Raw genomic sequence first — 17,617 nt, 5'->3', positions numbered from 1 at the left:
TAAAATTAATGTGCAAGTGGCAGAGCACTCTACAGACATGTGTACCTTCAATGTGTGTGTGTGTGTAGGAAGGGCATCCAGCTGTAGAAACACTGCCAGATCAGATTGGAGCCTGGTGCAGCCATCTGGTTCGCCAGCCCTCAGTCAAAATCGTCCAACCCATGTTAGCATGGAAAGCAAACGTTAAACGATGATGATGATATATATCATCATCATCATCATCATCATCGTTTAACATCCGCTTTCCATGCTAGCATGGGTTGGATGATTTGACAGAGGACTGGTGAACCAGATGGCTGCACCAGGCTCCAATCTGATCTGGCAGTGTTTCTACAGCTGGATGCCCTTCCTAATGCCACCCACTCCGAGAGTGTAGTGGGTGCTTTTACGTGTTCCACCGGCACGGGGGTCAGTCAGGTGGTACTGGCAACAGCCATGCTCAAATGGTATACTTTTATGTGCCACCTGCACAGGAGTCAGACCAGTGGCACTGATGATGATAACGATTAGTGCTGAGTGGGTGAGTGTCTAAAAGCTGGTTCTTTCTTTTAGTTTTATGGTGTTAAGCAGATGAAATAAATCTTCTCTCAGCTGAGATATTTGACTATTTTGAGTGACATTTCCTGACTGTTAAAGTGAAGTGAAATGAAGCTCATAGAAATGAAGGTACTGTCCAAAAACAAAATGAAACAACTGCAATGGATTTGAACTCAGTACCTTATCTATTTGACTATCTCACGTCTACCACATGATTGGTTGGTTGTTCACTCTATAACCCTCATAACCATTGTAATAGTTGTTGTTGTTCAACTCCAGGCCAGTCCTCATTAAGCAGATACCTGTAACCAAAAGCATTCCAACTTTGGCCATGTGATCTATTTTGTAGATCTTGGATTATATTACGTAAATTATCCTTTTCGCTTTTTCAGACAGTAGAGTGTGATTTGAAGGAGATTTTACTGCTGTTTCTAGTAGGTTGAGTAACTGCGTAGAAGCTTCCTCATTCAAAGCAGGTGGTGAAATGGCTAAATCATTAGAGTGTTGGCTGAAATGCCTTGCAGTATTTGTTCTGGCTCTCTGGTTTCTGAGTTCAAATCCCACCAACGTCAACTTTGTCTTCCATTTTTACAGGATCAATGACAAACGACTAGACTATGGTGGTGGATCAGCAGAATTGTTAGATTATCAGCATTTGTTCTCCTCTTTATGTTTGGAGTTCTTGGCTTGCAGACTTAATCTGTTGCCCAGTTTAGCACCACCATCTGATCCTTGTGTGTCCTTATCAGGGTTCATTCTATTCCAAGCATCCAAGTCAGACCCCCAGTTTGAGGACAACCGCCTCCCTTCCTATTAGTCTTGGAGTCCCTAAAAAAATAAAGCATTGAGTCATAGGCACTGTCTTTCCCTTCCTGACTAATTGGTAAAGAAAAAGCAAAAGAAAAAAGTACTGATCTACATGCCTTGTAAAATATTTTGATGGCTTATTACAAGTATGATACTTAGAAATGCTTGTGTGTTTGTATGTCTTCAAAAGTCTACTCTCTCTCTCTCTCTCTCTCTCTCAGATTCTATTGATATTTATATTCTACTCTTTTGCAGTGCTAATTTGTCCAAAGCAGCTTGGGGTGTACTGGAGAAGGATGGATCACAGGTCATGATACGTTCATACGAAATTGGAGTCCTTTTCTTACCAAATGTCTTTGTAAGTTACATATTATTTGTAGGAGTGTGGTGAAAGTAAACTTTATTTTTTCACAAAACAATTTTAATTTATTCTGACAAATGTAAAGAAATATCTTCTTTTTCCTTTCTCTGGACAGAAAAAAAAATGAATCTACCTAACTAGTTTTGAATCTTCTTTGATTCTTTTCTGCCAAACAGACTTTATATTTTGCGCTTAGAGCCCACTTGGTGAATAAAATAATTGCTGTTGTTCTGTTGAAGGTTAACCTTGATCAAGTCTAGACTTGTGATCAGTCATTCCAGCTGAGACTTTTGTAGCAATATGTGTTTTCCTTATTTAGGATGGGAAGGGTATATTGTGAGGGTAATTTGGCTGTTATTTCTAACATGTAGAGACAAAAGTCAGAAAACAGCACAGCTCCCATGAAAGTCAGAAAACAGCATAGCTCCTAATATGACTTTTGGGAGCATTTTTTCAAGCTAAGAGTTGCTGAAGCATGGAACAAACTGCCGGCGTCAGTTGTTAGTTGTCGGAGCACTGCATCCTTCAAAACTTCCATGCTTCCTGAGATTCACCAACACTACACCTGATTTTCTCCCCTCCTTGCACACGCAAGCATGTATCTGACTCATACATTGTTCGCTTTCCAGACATTTGTACATTACTGCATATACTTTATACGCATTCTCTGACAAGTTGTGGTGCACCTGAGCACTGTATACAATAATTTCATTAGTATTAAAACAGATTAGTGTCTTGTAACTTTAGTGTCGGAGCTAGGTAGATACAGAAATGAAAGGCGACATGGTAAACAAAAATCATAATCATTTTTCTTTAATGTCTGCTTTCCATGCTGGCATGGGTTGGACAGTTTGATCAGAGCTGGCAAGTTGCACTAGGGTCCAGCCTGATTTGGCTTAGTTTCTATGGGTGGATGCCCTTTCTAACGCTAACCACTTTATAGTGTGTACTGGGTGCTTTTAGTGTGCCACCATCGTGAGCACTTTTACATGGCACTGGTAGAGGATGCTTGCAGGCCAATCCTCTTCACCAGGGGATGTGGCCTTAACACTTCTGTTGTGGAGGACAGGTGTTTTTGAGTACGGATGGCTCTTTGGAAACTAAAAGTTCCTGTAATGGAGAGTGAAAAAGTATTGCATTTAACAGAGTAATATGAATTCTAAAGGGTTAAACATGTCACCATCATAAAAGTGTTGTTGTCCATTTCCAGTTTTCAGTGCATGTTTTAGCGATGAGGAATAAACAACTTGCTTGAAAATGGGTGAGGGTTAGCAACAGGAAGAGCATCTGGCTGTAGGAAATCTGCCTCAATAAATTCCATCTGATTCATGGAAGCATAGAAATTAAAATAATCATCATCATCATCATCGTTTAACGTCCGCTTTCCATGCTAGCATGGGTTGGACGAATGACTGAGGGCTGGCGAACCAGATGGCCGCACCAGGCTTCAATCTTGATCTGGCAGAGTTTCTACAGCTGGATGCCCTTCCTAACGCCAACCACTTCAAGAGTGTAGTGGGTGCTTTTATGTGCCATCGGCATGGAGCCAGTCAGGCAGTACTGGCAACAACCTCCCTCAAATCTTTTACACATGCCACCAATGATGATTTTTATGTCTTCTCTATATAGAACCAACAAGGGAAGTGCTATGCAGTTGCTTGATCCACTAGAAATAGCAGCCATATTTTCCTCAGCTCCTGCCATGTTATCTTAAATAAAGAAGAATATATTGGACAGTGTAGTGTCCGATATACAAAAAGAGGTGACGGTCATGACTGGAATGTTTTGATCTGGATTGGCTCAGGGCTAAACAACATTTCATTTCCACACTACAATACTCTAGTTAAGAAAATCACTCTGTAATCCCCTCAACCTGCTAGAAATGGCAGCCAGATCTCCCCTTCCAGTCACACCCTACAAGTTTAAATAAAGGATTTGCTGAACAATATACTCTTTGATGCACAACATAGATGGGGTGGTCATGGCTGAATTGCTTTTGCTTATAAATCTACTTGATTGAGGCTGATCTGGCTGACCTAAACAACTGTAGCAGCAGCAACATTACACTTGTTTTTTTTTTTTACACCAAGTCAATGTAGGAACCACTACGTGGTTGCTTGGCCTGCTAGAAATAGCAGTCATATCTCTATCGAATTACATCTTACCATTTTAGAAAGGAAAAAAGAAGGAACAAATAGGTGGGGGTGGATGTGGAGAAGGTTGAATGTTGGGGCATATTGATTCGGTTGGTGTTGGTATTGGTGGAGGATAAGTTTTTTTGTGTGTTGGGGGGGTGGTGTTGTGACTAGAGGTGTTAGGTATTTACAAGAACTGCCTCCCACCCTCACTCTTCCACCCCCACCTCCCTAGCTAGTTCATGTTACTTGCCTTGCTGTCAGCTAATGTCACATGGCAGTTGGCAGTAATATAGTCTTACAGTGACTGGATGGTGTGGTTAGCTGTCGGAATGCTGTGTGTGTGTGTGTGTGTGTGTGTTTATGGATGTGTATGGACGTGTATACACACACACACAATGAGGAGGAGGCACAAGCATGGGTGTGTGGTAAGAAGTTTGGTTCCCAGCCGTATGGTTCATGGTTCAGTCCCACTGCATGTCACCTTGGGTAAATATCTTCTACTATAGCCTTGGGCTGACTAAAGCCTTGTGTGTGGATTTGCTAGATGGAAACTGAAAGAAGCCCATTATGTGTCTGTGTCAGTGTTTGTCTCCCACCACTGCTTGATAACTAGTGTTGATGAGTTTACATTCCTGTAACTTAGCAGTTTGGCAAAAGAGACCAATGGAATAAGTACCTGGCTTTAAAATGGCACATGACCTGCTGTGCTTGAGGAGACCTATTGAGTCAAGTACATCAACATCAAAATAAATATCAAATGGAAATTTTAATTGTGATACCTCTGCCGGTGGCACGTAAAAAGCACCATTCGAACATGGCCGATGCCAGTGCCACCTTGACTGGCTCCTGTGCCAGTGGAATGTAAAAAGCACCAACTGATTGTGACTGTTGCCAGCCTCCCCTGGCACCTGTGCTGGTGGCACGTAAAAAGCACCCACTACACTCACGGAGTGGTTGGCGTTAGGAAGGGCATCCAGCTGTAGAAACACTGCCAGATCAGAATGGGCCTGGTGCAGCCTTCTGGCTTCCCAGATCCCAGTCAAACCGTCCAACCCGTGCTAGCATGGAAAACGGATGTTAAACGATGATGATGATGATTATATATATTATATATATATACAAACGTGATGATGATGATGTGTGTACTCTTGACAACATGTGATGATTGAAAATAAACATCACCATCATACAAGTGATGCTCCTTTCAAGTCTTCGGAGAAAAACTGGTCTAGTTATGGGGAAATAATACCATGCTTGAAAGCAGGTGAGAGTTGGCAACAGGAAAGGCATGCAGCTATAGAGTGTGTGCTTCAGAAATTTTCATTTGACCCATGCAAATATGGGAAAGTAGAGGGTAAAGCAACAACAATGATGAAGATGATGATGATGATGATTTATATACATCATTTATTCAAAGCGGAGACTGCATGGCAGCAGCCTTTGACTTTTTCTCCCCAAAAGTGATTTTAACCCAGTATTTACATACTATTTTTTATAGCTTTATCCACTTTGAGTTCTCCAATTAAAAAAAAACTTAACATAATTTCATGTTCTCATGAAGTTACTAAATTCTCATGACATATATGTATATGCACACACACACAGATATATATATACACACACACACACACACATATATATATACACACACACACACACATATATATATACATATATAATATTTGTGTGTGTGTGTGTTGTGAATTTATGGAAAGAAATCACATAAAAAGTGAACAATTTTGTTAAAAATTGAGAAGAGAAGATGTTGAAATGAATGAGAGAGTTTTAATTAATGCAGACGATTGTTTCGTAAAGAGATATAAAAAATCATGCAAGTTCATGGTTGAATAGAATTAATTAAATTAAATTAAATTGAATTAAATTATATATCACTCAGTGCAAGAAGTATAAACAAAGTTTTTACAAAGGACTTGAGAAAGGAAACAGCAGAACTGTAAGAATCAGTACTGCTTAACAAAAACCATCACGTGCACACACACACACACACACACACACACACACACACACACATATACATATCATAAAATGGCTCTGTGAAGCACAGCTCTTAACCAAAGATTGGGCTCAATAGAGTATTCCACACTCCATGTCAATATTTGTAGTTTAGTTAGTTAGATAGTTAGTTAATTTTTTGGCTCAAAAAGCAAAAAGCAAGGCCATGTAGGGAGACATGGAGTTATGTACAGGGTGGTGTTCATGTAAAGAGTTCAGGCCATTTGTGGTCAAGGGAGACTTTGAACTGAGCGGTCGTCGGCATCTTCACTATCTCGTCCGGCAGCTTATTCCATGGATCCGCAACCCAGACGGAGAAAGCCCCTCTCCTTCGATTGAGATGAAATCGTCACAGATAGAGCTTTTCGGAGTGACCCCGCAGCCGATGCTCTGGAGCAGGAGTGAAGAACAGCTCTTTTGAGAGGTTACACTTTCCGCTTATGATGTTGTGAGCAAGAATGAGATCACCACGGCGGCGGCGTTTTTCTAGAGAATAAAGGTCGAGCGTCTTCAGCCTTTCTTCATAAGACAAATGCTTGAGACCAAGAACCATGCGGGTAGCCAGCTTCTGGACTCTTTCGAGATGCTGTATGTCTTTGAGGAGATAAGGAGAAGAGGCTAACTAACTAACTAACTTGTAGTTTGTAGTATGTTTGATATTAGGAAGGGCATCCAGCTGTAGAAACCATGCCAAAACAGATAGGGAGCCTGGAAAGTCCTTCAGCTAGTTAGCTCCTGTCAAACTGTCCAACCCATGCCAGCGTGGAAAACAGATGTTAAATGATGAGAATGATGACGACGATTCAGGGCATCTACTAGGAGCCAAATAATAGAAATAAAATATAAAAAATAGATATGGTATTCAATGCTTTATAGAACATACGCATTTCACCATCAGTGTTTTGATGTTGAAACAGATTGAATAAGTGGTAGGCTTACGAAAAAAATACTATGTACTGGGAGTCAATTTGTTTGACTAAATCCTTGAAGGTAGTGCCCCAGCATGACCATAGTCCAATGACTGAAACAAATAAATGATAAAAGTTAGCTACATAAAAATAGAAAGTGGGGTTGCAAACAGTTCCTATCAATCAGATTTCCCTTGCAAAGCATTACTCAACTAGGAGCTATGGGTACAGCACATTTGTCCAAGATCTGCACACTGGGTTTTGAACTTGGAACTACATGGCTCAAATCAAACCTCTTAACCACACAGCCATATACATTCATATGTGCAGGTCCAGTTTCCAAATTAAAACCTGATACTGCTTTCCCCCTCCCTTTTACTATACCTTCTCCTTGCTAACAATCCATGCTATTCTCCAGACATAATCTCTCTAAGAACTTCAGACTTTTTGAGTGCAAAAGCTGTTCCTTTTAATTATAGTTTATTTATTGTTCCTTAATAAGCAATTTCAGACCACCTCCACCATCCCCTAAACACAACCACCCCCACTCCTTAATCACTCTTACACCCACTGTGCTGCACTCAGTTTGTTTATCATCACTAGTATCATTACCATAACCACCATCATCATCACCACCATCATAATTATCATAACCATTATCATAGTCATCATCATCAGCAGCAGCATTGTTACTATCTCCACCACCACTACAATCATCACTTCTATCATCACCACCAACAGTGTCACCACCACCACCACCACCATTATTATTACTACCATCACCACCATCATAGTTATCATCATCATGATGTTTTCTTTTGAAATCCTTCTTTTCTCCAATTTCCTCTTCACTTTCTTCTCTTTTTTGTTTTTATTTTTCTTCTCTGAAATGTATAAAAGAATACAAGAATATATATATATATATATATTCTTTTATTCTTTTATACATTTCTGCCCAAAGGCTGTGGCCATACTGGAGCACACACATGCAGAGGGAAAGAGGACTAGTGGGATACATTTTCATTAAACTTATCTTCTTTATATGCATAAAAATTATATATATATATATATATATATATATGTGTGTGTGTGTGTATTTAGGGCTAAAAAAATCCACTAGGTGGATAGCCATATGCTAGAAGAAGATCACATACAATCTTTTTTAGCCCTAAATATACACATGTATTGAAATTTTTTCTGATTTTTCAGATTTTTTATATGATAGGCTACTGTTTTTCAATTGATATTAATTAAATTCTCATTATTTAAATATATATATATATATATATATGTATATGTCGCAGGCGTGGCTGTGTGGTAAGAAGCTTGCATCCCAGCCACATGGTTCCAGGTTCAGTCCCACTGTGTAGCACCTTAGGCAAGTGTCTTCTACTATAGCCTCAAGCTGAGCAAGTCTTGTGAGTGGATTTGCTAGACGGAAACTGAAAGAAGCCTGTCGTATATATATATGCATATATATATATATGTGTGTGTGTGTATTTGTGTGTCTGTTTTTGTTCCCCACACCATTGCTTGACAACCAGTGATGGTGTGTTTACATTCTCGTAACTTAGCGGTTTGGCTAAAGAGACCAATAGAATAAGTACTAAGCTTACAAAGAATATGTCCTGGGGTTGATTTGTTTGACTGAAGGCAGTGCTCCGGCATGGCCACAGTCAAATGACTTGAATCGAATAAAAGAATATGTAAACACACGTGCACGTTCATACACACACACACACACACAAATTTACACTTATAGATGCCTACACACACAGACACACACAAATAGAAATATCTTCATTAAATGTATCTTCTTCATACATAACTTCATACTTATTTATTTATTTTTGAGGCTTTCCCATTTGCTGTGACACTTGAAGCCTTAAAAAAACCCCTCTCCCTCCCCCATCTCCTCGCAAATGGCAAACGCTAATAGTAGTTTGCCATGTTAATCCAGGAGCTTAGCTCGTTAAATGATTGGCTCAGCAGGATATTTCTATGACAGAGCCAGTGTCTTCCAAGTCACTGAAACTGGATAGCTAAACAACATGAATTCTCACTTGGCAACCTGGGATTTGAAACCCAACTTTGTTTTCTGCATCTTTTTCTTTTTTTTTTTGCTATCACCTGACAATGCTAGATTCCTTAGGCTTGTTGTCTATAAGTCTTTTCTGTGTGTGTGTGTAAGATCGAGCAGGGCTTTGATTGAAGGTGATAAGATGATCTTGGTCATGACCATCCTGTCTTACAGCTTCGGACATTATATCTAGGACTACATCAGTCAATGTGTTCTTCTCTTTTTCTGTTTCAGCTGTGTGGATCTGGAGTTTACTTTGTTACTTGTAGTCTTGACTTCTATTTCACTGAATGGTACTTTGGGAAAGTACCATAAAAGGGCGGCGAGCTGGCAGAAACGTTAGCATGCTGGGTGAAATGCTTAGCAGTATTTCATCTGCCGTTACGTTCTGAGTTCAAATTCCGCCGAGGTCAACTTTGCCTTTCATCCTTTCGGGGTTGATAAATTAAGTACCATTTACGCACTGGGGTCGATATAATCGACTTAATACCTATGTCTGTCCTTGTTTGTCCCCTCTGTGTTTAGCCCCCTGTGGGTAGTAAAGAAATAGGTATTTCGTCTGCTGCTATGTTCTGAGTTCAAATTCCGCCAAGGTCGACTTTGCCTTTCATCTTTTTGGGGTCAATAAATTAAGTACCAGTTGCGCATGGGGTTGATATAATCGACTTAATCCCTTTGTCTGTCCTTGTTTGTCCCCTCTGTGTTTAGCCCCCTGTGGGTAGTAAAGAAATAGGTACTTTGGGAAAGTGTTTTCTCCTTTAGCCTTTGGGCCAACTGAGCCTTGGAAGTGGAATTGCTAACTGTAAACAAGATGGAGGCATTTGGGAATATCATATGGAGATTGTGTCAGAAATGAGGAAGTAAAAAGAAGAAAGAAGTAGGCAATAGGGTCCTATGAGGAACTCCCTTACCACAGTAAAGAAATGCAAGCTCAGGTTGTGTGGGCATGTCACCCACTCATCAGGGATGGCCAAAACAATCCTTCAGAGAACAGTCAAAGGTGGGAGATGCAGAGGTAGAGAGGAAAAGAGGTGGGAAAACATCTCTGAGTGGACAGGCTTAAAGATGAGAGATGCAGTGCGAGAGGTAGAAGACGGAGACATGTGGAGGGAGCTGGTCACAAGGTCATCAGTGGTGGCCGAACAGTCAGCCAGACTAAAGGATACGTAATGTAAAAACAGGATGGAAACTCATTATAAGATTGTAGCAAACCTTACCAAAACAGACAGCAGGGCTTGGTGTAGTCTTTTGGCTTGGTCAGTTCCTGTCAAACTGCCCAACCCATGGAAGCATGGGAAATGGGTGTTAAATGATGGTGATGGTGATGATATAATCATCACCAATTAATGTCTGCTTTTCCATACTCGCGTGGGCAGATGGAATTTGTTGAGGTAAATATTTTATGGCTGGATGCCTTACCTGTCACCTGCTCTTACCTGTTTCCAGGCAAGGTAATATTTTCCCCGTAGTTAGACATGTTTTTTTTGCAGAAGACTGGAAATGAACAACTTGTATGAAAATGATACTTATTTACAAATATCACATGTGATGTCTAGACACTGGCACACACAAGTATACACTCATACATACATACATACATACATTATATATATATGGCACGTAAAAAGCACCATCCGATTGTGGCCGTTTGCCAGCCTCGTCTGGCCCCCGTGCCGGTGGCACGTAAAAAGCACCCACTACACTCACAGAGTGGTTGGCGTTAGGAAGGGCATCCAGCCGTAGAAACATTGCCAAATCAGACTGGGCTTGGTGCAGCCTTCTGGCTTCCCAGACCCCAGTTGAACCGTCCAACCCATGCTAGCATGGAAAGCGGACGCTAAATGATGATGATGATGATAAATTAGAAAAAACCCACCTTTTATCAATTCAAAATGAACAATTAAATTACACCATCTAGAAAATTACATATAATAGAAATATTAAAATTAAAATAACAATAATATACCGATGATTAAGTAAATTGCAAAATAAGAATAAAAACGTATATATTTGGTAGAATATATATACGTTTTTATTATGTTTTTATTATCATTTTGCAATTTACTTTGCATCTCAAAATAAATACAGTAACGAAAGGGTTATAAGCAAAAATGCATGGAAAAAGGAAAGAAATTATGGTTTAAATTAGGTCATAGATTAAATCATGGTTTTATTTTTGTTGAATGTTTAATGAAATATCTTAATGGCTCTTCTTGAATAGCTATTTTCCATTTTCTAGGACATGAAGCGGCTTAAGTTGACCAACGATGTAAATGAAGGTTTGTCCTCTGAAAAACCAAGTTTTGTTCTCCCATATGATATTCCATTGAAACCGTACAAGAAAGATGGTTTGTATATTTTTAACTTTTTGTTTTTGAGTTCAGATCTCACCTAAGTTACTTTTGTCTTTTATCCTTTGTAAATTGACCGTTCCTTCCTCTCAAATTCCTGGCATTGTGTCTTTGTTAAGAATGATTACCCTGGAGAACATTTAAAAAAAAGTGTTTAGTTGTCTTGCTTTTTACAATTAGTCCTACTTAATTTGGTGGTGTTGGGCTCAGAAATGCCCCCAGAAATTTTATATCATGTCATAAGTTTTGTTAAACAGGAATTAATTTTTTTACCAAAAAATGTCAATTTTGCCATTAAATGCAAGGCTGAAATAAGAAACTAACACAAACCAAATGATATTTTTTTATTGTTTAACAGAAATATTACACAAAATGTTTAATTACACATCTCAAAATAGATATTTCTGTCAAATTGGAGTTTGAACTACTCAAGCAATGAACTTTCTCTGTTGCTTTATGGGAATAAATTGCATCATGTCCCGTCTCTTTGCAGTGGTCAGCAGTAGACAGCCCCATACTGGTGTTCCACCTGCCTTGATACTTAGTGCCCATGTTCTTGATGTCTTGGAGGAATCTTTTTCCTTGCTCATCACTATTGCTTTAGGATTTTCAAGCAAGTAGTCCAGATGACTGTGCAGCAAATGCACATTTACACTCATGTGTAAAGAGACTGACACGATGCAATTTATTCCCATAAAGCAACAAAGAGAGAGTTTATTCCTTGAGTAGTTCAAACTCCAATTTGAGAGAAATATCTATTCTAAGATGTGTAATTAAACATTTTATGTAATACTAGCAGTATTGCCCGGCGTTGCTTGGGTTTGTAAGGGAAATAACTATATAAGCATTTTTAGAGAGTTATAGCCAAAAACTAGCAAAAAATGCATTAAAAATGGAAAAAAAATGATGGTAAATTTTTTTTAAAATCGTTGACTCATCGTAGACATTTTTAGAGAGTTACTTTCCTTATATAATAGCGAAAAAAATGCATTAAAATGGAAAAAAATGATGGTCAATTTTTTTTTAAATCGTAGACTCATCGTAGACGCGTGTTAATACCCAGAAGGGCTCGATATGAATCACGACTATAAGATAAACTGCACCGCAAAATGCGGGAGTAGTTAGGAATCTAAATCGAAGGGGACAGACAGCACACAACCTCACTTTTATATATAAAGATTTCTGTTAAACAATAAGAAGTATTACTTGGTTTGTGTTAGTTTCTTATTTCAGTCTTGCATTTAATGGCAAAATTGACATTTTCTGGGGCCCAGTGCTCAAAAACTGGTTTACAGGATCTGCACAAGATCTTCATAATTTGATGGTTTCTTGTTTCTCAGAAAACCAGATACAACTGCAACAAAAGCATTCCATGCCTCCTTTTCAAAGCCGGACATGGTCTCCAAAAATAGCTCATCCTGTGATAGTCCCCTAATATGTGGCCCATCAACACACCAGCCTTATTTTTCTCACAAGACAAAACTGGAAACTTTCTGCTTAAGTACTTGAATCAGTCACTGCCTCAGTTATTTAACACAGGTTTTGCACACAATATGGGACGCCCAGGCTTTGTCTTGTCACCCAATTTCATGCTAAAGTAAGGAAGGAAATAATGTTTCTTCACAAAATCTGTGATTTAGTTTCACTGCCTAACCATTCGAGCGTGATCGTTACTAGCATCGCCTTACTGGCACCTGTGCCAGTGGCGTGTGTAAAAGATTCGAGTCAGGTTGTTGCCAGTACCACCTGACTGGCCCCTGTGCCGGTGGCACGTAAAAGCACCCACTACACTCTCAGAGTGGTTGGCATTAGGAAGGGCATCCAGCTGTAGAAACTCTGCCAGATCAAGATTGAAGCCTGGTGCAACCATCTAGTTCGCCAGTCCTCAGTCAAAATCATCCAACCCATGCTAGCATGGAAGGCAGACGTTAAACGATGATGATAACTGGGAAAGCATTTTCAGAATAGTCAACAGTTATAAGGTAAGCAAATGCAGATTTGTGATGGCAAAGTTCCATAAAGGGCATACCATACCATGAAGTGCTTTTCACAGTTCTTTGACCATAATTAATGAAAAGTGACCTTGGCTCATGTGACCTCACAATCAAAATGTTAAGGGCACATTCAAAATACCAATTTTCATAAGAGACAGTTAAAAGTTCAACAAAACACATCTCATCTAGTTTGCAATCAGTCACACTAAATTAAGCAAAGCGTGGGGGATATCTGCAGATAAATTACACAAATATGAGACATGTATGATGTGAAGGGCCACAAAAATATGTTGTTTTTTAACATTTAATTGTATAAAGGACATTTGAAACTGGTTAGGTTGAAAATACTGAAAGTTGCTCAAGTTTGATACTTTTTATTTACTAAAGATACTTAAATCATAACTTTTTTTTTCACTTTTGTAGTTATATTTACTTTAAATGACATAGAAAATCTGTTTTCAAAGTTATGTCATGCTCCATACATGGGTTTGCCTTTGATGAAGTCAAATCTATCCTTAGAAATGGTGACAATACCAGAAATATTGAAAAATGGACATCTGAGTTTGTGAAAAATTTTGACATGATAGAGCAAAATAGATTTCATTTTTGAAATCAGCACCCTAGAATTAGTAGGAAACATGTTTCCAACATCAGACAACAAAAACTCTGTTCCCTAGTGTTGTTATTATTGTTTTTGAGTTAAAAAATCTTATTGAGGTCAACTTTGCTTTCATCTTTGTGAGGTCACTAAAATAAAGTACCGGTAAATTAGTAAGCCAATATAATCAACTGTTCCCTGCACCCCCCCCCACTTAATATTTCTGGCCTTGTGTCTGTGTAAGTAATTAAAAGCACCATCCGTTTGTGTCCGTTGCCAGCCTCGCCTGGCCCTCGTGCCGGTGGCACGTAAAAGCACCATCCGTTCATGTCTGTTGCCAGCCTCGCCTGGCGGCACGTAAAAGCACCATCCGTTCGTGGCCGTTTGCCAGCTCTGTCTGGCGCCTATGCGGGTGGCATGTAAAAAGCACCCACTACACTCACGGAGTGGTTGGCGTTAGGAAGAGCATCCAGCCGTAGAAACACTGCCAGATCAGACTGGGCCTGATGCAGCCTTCCGGCTTCTCAGACCCCAGTTGAACCATCCAACCCATGCTAGCATGGAAAGCAGACGCTAAATGATGATGATGATGATGTTTTAGTGTTTGAGTTCAATTCTAAAGTTTTTGTATTTCTTTACAGATGAGCCATGGGTTTATGATATTGCACACAAGGAGCTTCCTGATTGCAATGGTATGATGTGGTGCCCATCCCTCTTGTAGTACACCAACCAATTTCCATCCTATACTTTTTTTCTTGACAAGAAGACAAGGTCTGGCTGATTGACTGACTAACTTGAGATTTTAATTTCGTCTCACTAATACTGCTAACATGACCACCACCACCACCACGAACACCAAATCACAAAAAAAAAGAAAAAAAGAAACCCGCAACAACAATAATAATGACAAATATGGTGTCTTCTGGAGTAATCTTACCTTGCTTCCTTCAGTGGCACTTTCACAAATTATGCTACTGTAATCTACCTGAAGAGATTATTCCAGAAATCCCTACTCTTAAGAAACACCTGAGATTCGCACCCAGTTCACATAAGACAGCGGGAAACATTTAGAGAGCAGAGAATGCTGCAAACATTATTTGAAATAAAGAGTAAAATAAAACCATATTCATTTTAAATATGATAATAATAATAATAATAATAATCTTATTTTCCTTTTGTTTTCTTAGATTTGTTTAATTGTTTCTCTGTTGATCTCCTGCAATTTGTTTCTTTTACTTTTAGATTTTCTCAATGACTTTATCAAATTATAAAGCAGCTCTTGAATACCCAGACTGTATCTTTATCTTTTATCTCGGTTACTTGTTTCATCATCAAACCAAGACCATGCTGGGGCACCACCTAGAAGTATTTTTCAGTCGGTCAGATTGATCCCTGTACTTATTTATTTTGTCAGTCCTTTTTTTTGCTGAAATGCTAAGTTAATGAGACACAAACAAACCAACACTGCTTGTGAAGTGTTGGTGCAGGACAAAGACTCACACACATACGTGTGTGTGTATATATATATATATATATATATATATATATATATATATGTATGTATATATATGTTTATATATAACATATACATTATGCATGTGTGTATACGCGTGGCTGTCTGTGTGGTAAGAAGTTTGCTTCCTGAACACATGGTCTTATACGGTAACCTTGGGCTGACCAAAGCCTTGTCAGTGGATTTAGTACACAGAAACTGAAAGAAGCCCATTGTATGTATGTATATATAGCTATGTATGTATATATAGCTATGTATATATATATATATATATATATTATATATATATATATACATATGTATATTGATACGTATATATGTGTAAGTGTTTGTTTCTTCCCCCTTCTGCTTGACAACTGGTGTCCCTGTAACTTAGTGGTTTGGCAAAATAAACCAATAAAACAAGCATCAAGCTTTGGAAAAAATAAAGTACTGGGGTGGTGCCCTGGCATGGTCACTGTTTAATGTCAGAAAAAAAGTAAAAAATAAAAGATGTGTGCCTGCATGGGTGTGTTTTGCATGGAGGTGTGTTTGTATCTCCTTGTCTTGGCATCAAGCAATTGTTGTAAACGAGTGTCACCAGTATATGAGCGGGGTCGTTCATTTCCTTTTTCTGTGAAAAATCTATATAGCCACGAGGAAACATTAACTGCTTGGAAACAGGTGAAGGTTGACAAGAGGAAGAAACATCTGGCTATAAAAAAATCAGCCTCAGTGAATTCTGTTTGACTCCCAGAAGCATGGATAATTTGATGTTAGAACAAATGTGGCAGAATTGTTAGCAGATCGGGTGAAGTGCTTATTGCTATTTTGTCTGTCTTTATGTTCTGAGTTCAAATTTTGTTGGGGGTTAACTTTACCTTTTATCCTTTTGCAGTTGATAAAATAAAGTACCAGTTGAACACTGGGGTTGATATAATCAACTTAGCCCCTCGATTGGTCTTCTGCCAAAATTTGGAACCAATATTCAAAAGTTTCAGCAAAGAATTCTTGTTATTCTTTTAACTGGCACCGTTTGAATATACTCCAAAGTATTCTTGTAGCCTATTGGAGAACCATTCATTCAGTTTTGTGTTTGCAGTAAATCCATTTTTAAAATGGGATTTTTTTGTTCTAATATTTAGGATTTAAATGTGATTTCTATTTACTTTTTTGTTTACTGTGGTCTTGGGTTCAGTCCTACTGCATGACATTCTGGGTAAAGTGTCTTCAACTGTAGCTCTTGGCCAACAAAATCCTCGTGGAGGCACATGGCCTAGTGGTTAGAGCAGCGGACTCGCAGTCGAGGGATCGCAGGTTCGAATCTCAGACTGGGTGATGTGTGTGTTTATGAGTGAAACACCTAAGCTTCACGTGGCTCCAGCAGAAGGTAATGGCGAACTTCTGCTGACACTTTTGCCACAACTTTCTCTCACTCTTTCCTCCTGCATCTTGCAGCTCACCTGCGACGGATCGGCATCCCGTCCAGGTGGGAAACCTATACACCAAGGAAACCGGGAAACCGGCCCTTATGAGCCAGGCATGACTCGAGAAGGAACAAAAATAAATAACAAAATCCTTGTGAGTGAATCTAGTTCAGTGTTTCTCAACCTATTTTCCCTCCGGCCCCGCTACATCTTTCCAAACAAATGAATGCCCCACCAGTGGTTGAAGAAAAAACAATTTTATTTTTTAATATTTTATTATAATTATTTTATACAAAAGAATCTACCAGTAACTAAAGTACTGAGTACAAAAAAAGTACATTATTGACTAAGAAAAAAAATATTTTCACTCTTCCATGTCCCACTAAAAAAAAAAATTGGATTCCATGCACCAAACACAATTTATCAAGGTTCTACTGGTGGGGAATTACTGATCTAGTTGATAGAAACTGAAAGAAGCCTGGCGTTTGTGTGCGTAAATATTTATGTGAGATGTTTTTGCCGTGTAAGGAGGGGAATTGTTTTTAGCCCACTCCAGATGTTCTGAAATCTCTCTCTTTGCAACCAATTTTAGCATCATCTCTCTATATATAAACGGCAAAATGTCTGTCTGTGTGTGTATTCTTTATACAAATCCATAATTTTTCAGTTAGAGGGCTCACACTTTCTATGATCATTCAAAACCGTCCAAGGGTGGTCGTGCACATCTTTACATTTCCCCAGTTAGCCCACAAAGCCATTAAAAAATCAATAGAAGTGACTTTTTTGTGAATTTTCTATCCAAAACCCAATCAAAATGCCCAAAACTTGATACGCCAATTGAATGCCAGCTAGCTGTATGTGATTGGTCGGAGATTTGGACAGTACTCACGTGTATGTGCACATGCACGCAG

The 17,617-nt window shown here is 38.9% G+C and overlaps 1 protein-coding gene across 3 annotated transcripts in view; it reads left to right on the top strand.

The window, feature by feature from the left end:
• The window catches only part of LOC115213365 (tyrosyl-DNA phosphodiesterase 1), an 85,415-nt gene extending 70,701 nt beyond the window's left edge, over positions 1-14,714 (top strand). For all 3 annotated transcript variants that reach the window (XM_036503600.1, XM_029782307.2, XM_036503599.1), the window contains exons 14-16: positions 1,600-1,702; positions 11,084-11,192; positions 14,429-14,714. In XM_036503600.1, coding sequence (XP_036359493.1) covers positions 1,600-1,702; positions 11,084-11,192; positions 14,429-14,508 — 292 coding nt within the window. In that variant the 3' untranslated portion in view covers positions 14,509-14,714. The remainder of the gene's footprint in view (positions 1-1,599; positions 1,703-11,083; positions 11,193-14,428) is intronic.
• The last annotated feature ends 2,903 nt before the right edge of the window (positions 14,715-17,617 follow it).

This window comes from Octopus sinensis, linkage group LG6, assembly GCF_006345805.1.
Source record: "Octopus sinensis linkage group LG6, ASM634580v1, whole genome shotgun sequence".
NCBI lineage: Eukaryota > Metazoa > Mollusca > Cephalopoda > Octopoda > Octopodidae > Octopus > Octopus sinensis.
This window is presented reverse-complemented; position numbering and strand designations above follow the sequence as displayed.